General features: G+C 40.2%; 2 protein-coding genes across 2 annotated transcripts; one reads left to right on the top strand and one right to left on the bottom strand.

The window, feature by feature from the left end:
- Nucleotides 1-476: 476 nt before the first annotated feature.
- Nucleotides 477-1,454, bottom strand: LOC123796657 (olfactory receptor-like protein OLF4). Its single transcript, XM_045804181.2, has one exon. The coding sequence runs from the start codon at nt 1,443-1,445 to the stop codon at nt 477-479; it is 969 nt and encodes a 322-aa protein (XP_045660137.1). The 5' UTR covers nt 1,446-1,454.
- A 6,801-nt stretch (nt 1,455-8,255) lies between these two features.
- LOC123796658 (olfactory receptor 7C1-like) lies at nt 8,256-9,217 on the top strand. The gene is given in 2 exon segments (XM_087867727.1): nt 8,256-8,562; nt 8,565-9,217. Coding segments are annotated over 2 exon segments (960 nt in total).
- Nucleotides 9,218-9,539: the final 322 nt, after the last annotated feature.

Genomic DNA, 9,539 nt, shown 5'->3' with positions numbered 1-9,539 from the left:
TACATCAAAGTCTGCATTGCCGGGAAGAGCAGGGAAGGTAGTGAGATACACAGGATTCGTGTTCACAAGAGTGAAACACATGGTCTCAGATTTTTCTCTGTTATGAACTTACATAAACAGCTGTGGTGGCCAAGAGTACATTTTCCACAGGAGTAGTGTTCAGTCAAACAAAAGAAAAAAATATTCACTGTGATATATTTTATTTGAGAAAATTATTCTTAGCAGATTTATATAGTCTTTTGGATAAGTGAGAACATCTTAATATTTCACATCCTAGGTTAGAAATGGTATTGAGAGAGCACGATGATGACAAAGAGAAAATCTCTTGGGTATCACAAAACTGAATAAAGTATGTTATGTAAATTATTCAGACAGGTAAAAATAGAAATTCTAGGAAAAAAATAAAAGAGGCATGTTCCACTTTCATAATCTGATCAAAGTATCCCAATATTCGGCTCAGGCTTTGGGTGCTGCCGTCATGGGCACTTCTTCAGCTCCAGGATGATTGTCCCTTTCAGAGCTGCCATCCCAGAGAATCTCATCAGAGCCCCCTTTATATCTCTGTTCCTCAGGCTGTAGATGAAGGGGTTCAGCATGGGGGTGACCACTGTGTACATCACCGAGGCCACTGTACTTGTGTGGGAGCTCTGGGGAGCAGCAGAGCTAAGGTACACTCCTAGGCTGGTACAATAGAATAAGGAGACAACCGAGAGGTGAGATGCACAGGTGGAAAATGCTTTATACTTGCCCTGAGCTGTTGAGATACCAAGTATGGAGGAAACTACCTTAGAGTAAGAGTAAAGGATCCCAATGAATGGACCAGCAGCCAGCAACATAGCTGCAAAATACATCATCATATTATTGAGAAACGTGTCAGAACATGCAAGTTGTATCATTTGATTGAGTTCACAGAAAAAGTGGGTGATTTCCACCTCTGTACAGAAGGACAACCGCAACACCATGCAAGTATGTAATAAGGAATTAAAGACACTCAGAACCCAGCATACCAGGACAAGCAGTCCACAAAGCCAGGGGTTCATGATGACCATGTAGTGCAGGGGGTGACAGATGGCCACAAAGTGATCATAAGCCATCAGAGTCAGGAGGAACATGTCTAATCCTGTAAACAGCATGAAAAAGTACATCTGCGTTATGCAGCCTGCAAAGGTTATGACTTTGCTCCGAGTCTGGATGTTCAGCAGCATCTTGGGGATGGTGGTGGAGGTGAAACAGATGTCAGCAAAGGACAGGTTGGCCAAGAAGAAGTACATGGGCGTGTGGAGGTGGGAGTCTGAGCTGATGGCCAGGACGATGAGCAGGTTTCCAAACACAGTGATCAGGTACATGGAGAGGAAAAGCCCAAATAGGAGGGGCTGCAGTTCTGGGTCCTCTGAAAATCCCCAAAGGTGAAACTCTGAAATTCCTGTATTGTTTCCTGGGTCCATGTGGTGGAGGTGACTACTGGCACAGGGGAAAATAACATAACTAATTTTCACACATTGCTTACAATGACATTGGTAGTCATTGCTCTCTTTGTGGAAAAGCACAATTTATATTTTCCAGTCAAGAAACTAATTGCAATATTTTGTGAATGGATTTGGTCCCCTTTGAAAGGATTCTTAGTTCCTCACAACATCAGATGTTCCTGAAAAGGTCGGGTATTGTACAGTTTTTAGTAAGAAATTATTTCATGCATTTGAGGAATATATAGAGTGTTGACCATATTTTGGAAATTCTATCATAAAGCAGAGAGTTCTGAGAAGCAAAAATCCCTACAATTCTATATTGGTGATAGAGTAGATACGTATATAAAAATTAAATGATCATGAGATGGTGACAGACGCTAAGAACAAAACAGAAGCAAGTTAAGGGAGATAATGAGTGAGGTGTTATGTTGGGTATTCAGTCAAAGTTGGCTAAGGTGGCATTTGAACAGAGACCTCATGGAAGAGAGTGTGGAAGAAGGGAGGTCTTCCTGGTAGAGGGACTGGTTGGTGCAAAGGCCCTAAGGAAGTGGTTCTGTCAGAAAATCAAGGGTTTAAAGGAAGCCACTATGTTGAGGGGAAAGGACAAGAGGGAGAGTGATGAGAGGTGGTGGCAGTGAATTTTGTAGAATGATGTGACCTCATAGCTGCTTAAAGTTCAAGACACAGGGAGTTCCTTGTCCACACTATGTACGTATTACACTTTATGATGGTTGCAATAGGGTCCTGTCTATTGAACATCCCTTCTTAATAATATCTGTTGATTGAGTTTGGACTGTTTATTATAAGGGTCACCTTGAAATAGAGGAGCCTGTGTATCACTGCTCTGAGGACTGCTCTCACTCATCAAGGTGCATGCACCCATGTACACACACACACGCTGTCACACACACACACACACACTGTCACACACACACACACACACACACACACACACACACACCACATCACACCATGTCCTCCTGGTGTGTGTTGCTTCTATGTCCTTCTCATCTCTCCCCGACCCTCTACAACACACTGTTTAGAATATGAATGCATACACATCATATTACCTTTTCCATAAGGAATGCAGAAATAGTACTCAGAAATTTCTATTCATAGCTTCCCAGAGACAAGTCCTCTCGGGGTTCCATTTTGCAATGGCCACTTTCTGACCTGTGTGTAAAGAAACATTAAAAAATTGTGTTCAGCATTTGGGGTCTTTCCTGGTTCCATACACATTTTAGATTATTTGTTCCATCTTTGTGAAAAATGCTTGCGGTATTTTGATTAGGATTACTTTGAATGTGTAGATTGCTTTGGGTAGCATAGACATTTTTAATAATATTTGTTCTTCCAATCCATGAGCATGGAATGTTTTTCCATTTCTTTGTGTCTTCGTCAATTTCATTCGTAAATGTTCCACCATTTTCAGAGTACAGATCTTTTACCTCTTTGGTTAGTTTCTTCCTGGATATCTCATGGTTTTTGGTACAATTGTAAACAGCTAAGAAATACATAGAAAAATGGTTACATCACTCAACATCCGGAAGATACAAATCAAAACCACAGTGAGATACCACCTCACACATTCAGAATGGCTAAAATTAAGATCTCTGGAAACAATAGATGTTGACTCAGATGCAGAGAAAGGGGAACCCTCTCACACTGTTGGTGGAAATGCAAACTGGTGCAGCCACTCTGAAAACAGCATACAGGTTCCTCAAAAAGTTTAAATAGAGCTACCCTATGACCAGCAATTTCACTGCTTGCTATTTATTCAAAGGATATATAGTGATTCAAAGGGGCACATGCACCTCAATGTTTATAGCAGCAATGTCCACAGTAGCCAAGCTGTGGAATGCCATCCACAGATGAATGGACAAAGAAGATGTGGTATATATACACGGTGCAATATTACTCAGCCATTAAAGGGTCAAATCTTGACATTTGCAATGATGTGGTTGTAGTTATCATGTTTTATGCAAAGCAAAATTAGTCAGAGAAAGACAAACACCATATGATTTCATTCATGTGTGGAATTTAAGAAATAAAACTGATGAACATAATGGAAAAGAAGGAAAAATAAAATAAAAACAGAGAGGGAGAAAAACCATAAGAGATGTTGGTTGTAGGACAGAAACTGAGGGTTGCTGGAGGGGAGGTCGGGGGGGGATGGGGTAATCGGGTGATGGTCATTAAGGAGGGCACTTGATGGAATGAGCACTGGGTGTTATATGCAACGGATGAATCACTAAATTCTACCTCTGAATAGAGCAATACACTGTATGTTAATTAAATCAAATTTAAATAAAAAATTACGAAAATAACAGCAGCAAAAATATTCTGTTCAATAGACAGAGAGAGAGACAGACAGACAGAGGGAAGGAGAAATGAGATGGACATAAAAAGTAAAATGATCTAATAAGCTCAGTTGTCCTGAGAGACTGTGAGGAAGGAAAGTTTCCTTGGAACTAGTGGCATCCAGTCCTGGTTACATCCCATTTATACCCAGCAAAAATAATAAAAGAGCAAAATTAAATTTGTCCACAACACAAGGTAGTGACATCTTTATGGTGTGAAACACCTTACAGAATGAACATCACAAGGGAAAAATGAGTAAAAAGAATAAACCAAAATTTCACAAAATTTGGGCATTTTTATCACCAGATAGCAGACAGCAGAAGACTTGCTTTTTCTGGGGCTCTTCAAATATAAATTAGATTGCCAAGGACTCATGAATAAAATAATTTGAAAAAGTCTTTTAACATGGAGAGAAGCAGTGTCTGAAGTTTTAGTTTATCTCACATAAAGAGATGTGGGAGAAGTGTGCTTATGGAAGGTATAGGTGTTTCGTGGTCAAACATAACAAGAAGAATCCCTTCCAAGTGATGGCATTTCTATTTTAGAAAGATATCCAATAATAAAAAGCCAAAAGGAACAGTAAGGAATACAGAGACATGAACACTAGTTGGAATATATGTATAAAGGGTGATTTGTGAGTAATAAGTGTGCAGAAGGACATGCACTTTCAGTGTTTGGAAAACAAGTATGAACAAATGAAGAATATTAAGGTGACAGACCAATTCTAGCAAAACAAACAAACAAACCAAAAAAAGTAGAAAATTAGTGGAGGGAATATATTATGAGCAACTCCAACTTTATCACACAAAGTTTATACACTCTCACACATTCTGCACAAATACATCTACACATACTTAAAAAAGCAAAATGGCAAGTAGCTAAATTGGTGAAATAAACAGCAATCATTTGCTTGAAAAACATAATAAAAAAAAGGAATAAAACCACTCCAATCCCACTATGCAAACACCAAGGACTCCCACAGACCATTTTCAACAAAGAAAGTGGGTGGCAAGCTAACCCAGACCATATTCAGGCTCACAGGTAATGAGGTAATTGTAAAAGAAGCTCGTTAGCTGACTCTTTTTCACATAATACGTGTAAAAAATTTCATTTGAATATTCGAGAGAGGAGGTATTGTGATATGTATGCTTCATAAACTGTTCTTTTTTTTCATGTTCAATTGATGGTGTATTGCATATTTTCATTGAGATATAATTGAAATGAAATATTATGTTAGTTACAGATGTACAGCATGGTAATAGGATACTTGTGTATATTGCAAAATGATCAACATGATAAACTGTTCTTGCATAGATGGACCTGCAAGAATTCTTTCGTCTGGATTTTTCTGCTCTGTATGGAAATGTAGTCTAATATGTCCCAATTTAAACATGAAAAGACATGTACTCACTTCACTGTATATCCCTCCACAGCTAATACTTGACTTTTCTACTCTGGTTAATTGCAAAGATCCTTGGTCTCATGTTCTACTTTTCCACTTCCCATCTCTAATAAGATTGGGCTTCTGTTATTATTATTTACTTGTTAACATTGAATCTTGCCTTTCTGAGTTCAATATTCACTTCTATTGTTAGCATAAGAAATTCATAAATGAGTCCATCAATAAATTTCCTTTTTTTATTTGGTCCAAGGGAATTTTTTTATAATAATTTTTTATTATATTTTGTTAGTCTCCATACAGCACATCCCTAGTTTTTGACGTAAAGTTCCATGATTCATGACTTGCATATAATACCCAGTGCACCATGCAATATGTGCCCTCCTTACTACCCATGACCGGTCTATCCCATTCCCCCGCCCGCCTCCCCTCTGAAGCCCTCAGTTTGTTTCTCATAGTCCATAGTCTCTCATGTTTCATTCCCCCTTCTGATTACCCCCCCTTTCTTTATCCCTTTCTTCCCCTACCGATCATCCTAGTTCTTATGTTCCATAGATGAGAGGAATCATATGATAGTTGTCTTTCTCTGCTTGACTTATTTCACTTAGCATTATCTCCTCCAGTGCCGTCCATGTTGTAGCAAATGTTGAGAACTCGTTCTTTCTGATAGCTGAGTAATAGTCCATAGTATATATGGACCACAACTTCTTAATCCAGTCATCTGTTGAAGGGCATCTCGGCTCCTTCCACGATTTAGCTATTGTGGACATTGCTGCTATGAACATTGGGGTGCATATGGCCCTTCTCTTCACTACGTCTGTATCTTTGGGGTAAACACCCAGTAGTGCAATGGCTAGATCATAGGGTAGCTCAATTTTTAACTTTTTAAGGGACCTCCACACGGTTTTCCAGAGTGGCTGTACCAACTTGCATTCCCACCAACAATGTAGGAGGGATCCCCTTTCTCCACATCCTCTCCAACAATTGTTGTTTCTTGCCTTGTCTATTTTTGCCATTCTAACTGGCGTAAGGTGGTATCTCAGTGTGGTTTTGATTTGAATTTCCTTGATGGCTAATGATTTTGAACATTTTTTCATGTGTCTGTTAGCCATTTGTATGTCTTCATTGGAAAAGTGTCTGTTCATATCTTCTGCCCATTTTTTGATTTATTTGTTTCTCGTGTATTGTGTTTGAGAAGTTCTTTGTAGATCTTGGATACCAGTCCTTTATCTGTAGTGTCATTTGCAAATATATTCTCCCATTCCGTGGGCTGCCTCTTAGTTTTGATGACTGTTGTAAGTTTTAAATACTGATCTTATATGAATTGACAAGGCAGATCTCTCTGCCCTGCAATTTGTAACCTGAAAACATTATTACCAGATCCTGGATGGGTGTCATTTTTCTTTGTCTCTTATTCTTGAAATGATTTCCATTTTGTGGTCCTCCCTCAGATAATCAACATCAGAGACATGGGAATGCTCTTGGCACTGCCTTAGGTGAGGTTGGGTGTATTCAGGGTGCATCACCATAACCGTGAATGAAGGTACCAGAATTTCGATGGGCCTTGAACCAATGTGTATATCATTCCCTTTGAGTATGGAGAAGTCCTGGCTCAGGGGCTCTGGGACTATTTCTTTGGGCATCCTTCACAGGGGAGGCCAAAGCTGATGGGGGAAGTGCTTCCTATATGAAAGAATCCCTGTGCTTTTGGATTCACACATGTTTTAAGTGAATTTAATGAGGAACCAAAGGTTCACTTCCTTGTTGAAAACCATCAACTATTTTTTTTTAGATTCCAGATAATGTTGATACTGCCTAGTTTGCCCCAGTATTTTCAATGCTTTTGTGAGTTGGAATTCCCTACATCATCATTTCCTCTGTCATTGACTATCTAACTATTTTGTGGCACTTGTTCCTTTTTTTTTTCTTTTTCTTAAGATTTATTGATTTATTTGAGTCGGGGGAGGAGGGGCAGAGGGAGAGGAAGAGAGAATCTTAACTAGACTCTGCCCTGAGGGCACAGCCTGATCTGGGGCTTGATCTCACCACCTGAAATCACAAACTGAGCCAAAACCAAGATTGGGTGCTTAACTGATTGTGCCACCCAGGCACCCAGAGAACACTTTTTAAAGTACAAGTATGAATATGTATGTATACCAAGCTCTGAATCCTTTCCTTAAAAACAAAAAATGCCCAAATATAACATCAGCCTAAACTGTGGTGCTTATATTACTTTTAAAAATGATACTTAAAGAATTCTACTCAGGGATAAAAGAAAGAAGGCATAATGGCAGGTTTTCAAATGACATAGAACAGAGTGTCACAAAATGACCATGCAAAATAGTATAATCTGGTCAGAAGAAATACAAATCATTGTGAAAATTATAGATATTTGTATTGAAAAACTAAATATAGGATTCATACACAGTGTTTGAAACAGTTAAGACAAATGGATGAAAATTATTGACTCCACACAGATGGCAGAAAAAGAGCTCCTATTGAGCTAATTATTAAGCTCCTATTATTTATTGAGCTCCTATTTTTCCTACATAGAAAGTAAGGAGGTTTGAGGGAAGATGTAGTGGAAAATAAAAGTGAGGAGATAAAAGTTGAAGGACTGAAAGGCACAGATGTTCTAGACCAGCACAACTCAGTCATGATCGAGCAGGGGAATCCACCATGATCTTGTCACAATGTGGATTGTGATTCAGCAAGTCTAAAAGTGGCCTGGGACTCTGCATTCAAAGCAGCTCTGGGCAATGCTGCACCTTCTGGTCCAGGGACCACACTCTGAGTAGCCGGGCTATAAAGGGCACGACTGCTTTGGAACTAGGACTACATTTCCAAATGGCAGTGGCAGCAGAGGGAAGGATGGAGCATCTCCAATTCCCCAACTGAGGCGATTATAAAGGGGAAGTACTTTATTAATCCACTCACCTGAAATTAAAGGCAATCACATTTCTGTGCTGTCACTGTGATGGTCATTGAATGCTGATTTTTTTTCCTTTCCTGCTAGTTTTTTCATCCACATGGAATCAGGAAATCAAACACACGCCTCAGAATTTCTCCTCCTGGGGCTTTCAGCAAAGTTGGAGACTCAGTTCATGCTCTTCGGGCTGTTCCTGTGCATGTACTTGGTCACGTTCACTGGGAACGTGCTCATCATCCTGGCCATCTGCTGAGACTCCCGCCTCCACACCCCCATGTACTTCTTCCTCTCCAACCTGTCCTTTGTAGACATCTGCTTCACTTCCACCACTGTCCCCAAGATGCTGCTAAACATCCAGACTCAAAGCAAAGCCATAACATATGAAGGATGCCTCAGTCAGATTTTTTTTTCATTGTATTTGGATGCCTGGACAATTTACTCCTGACCATGATGGCCTATGACCGCTTTGTGGCCATCTGTCACCCCCTACACTACTCAGTCATCATGAACCCCCAGCTCTGTGCATTGCTGGCCCTGGGGTCCTGGTGCATCAGTGTTATGGGCTCCCTGCTTGAGACCTTAACTCTTTTGAGGCTGTCCTTCTGCACAAACATGGAAATCCCACACTTTTTTTGCGATCTTCCTGAAATCCTGAAGCTCGCCTGTTCTGACACCTTCATAAATAACGTAGTGGTGTATTCTGCAACTGGACTTCTGGCTGTGATTCCTCTCCATGTAATACTGTTGTCTTACTATCAAATTGTTTCCTCCATACTCAGTATTTCATCAGCTGCGGGCAAGAACAAAGCCTTTTCCACGTGTGGGTCTCACCTCTCAATGGTGTCCTTGTTCTATGGCACAGGCCTCGGGGTCTACCTCAGTTCTGCAGCAACTTCATCCACTAGGATGAGTCTGGTGGCCTCGGTGATGTACACCATTGTCACCTCCATGCTGAACCCCTTCATCTACAGCCTGAGGAACAGGGACATGAAGGGGGCCCTGAGCAGACTCCTCCACAGGGTGGTGCCTCTCAGTGTCAGGACCATCACAGGACTCTCCTGAGTATCTGGGCACACAGTATGGAAGCCCAGAGATCCTGGCTTCCTCCATCCACTATTTTAATTTTTTCCCCAGGTGTACACATTTTAAAATGGTTCTCTCTTTGGGTCTTCCTTGTCTTCTCTATTTTTCTTCAGGTTATAATCTGGGTTCCCCCTTTCACTTTATAACCAGTCATTTTCACTTGGTGTGACTACAACCTGATTTTCTCAGTAATCTTTGGTGATGGTTTGGATTTCTTGACAAAATAAGTCAAATCTCATGTAGTTAATATCTATACTCAGAGTGATAGGATGAGTGCTTATTTTGGAAATGTCCTGAAAAT

The sequence above is a fragment of the Ursus americanus genome, chromosome 14 (genome assembly GCF_024610735.1).
Source record: "Ursus americanus isolate L20-20 chromosome 14, mUrsAme1.1.p, whole genome shotgun sequence".
Taxonomy (NCBI): domain Eukaryota; kingdom Metazoa; phylum Chordata; class Mammalia; order Carnivora; family Ursidae; genus Ursus; species Ursus americanus.
Note: the sequence above shows the minus strand (reverse complement) of the source record. Positions and strands in the feature narration are given on the sequence as shown.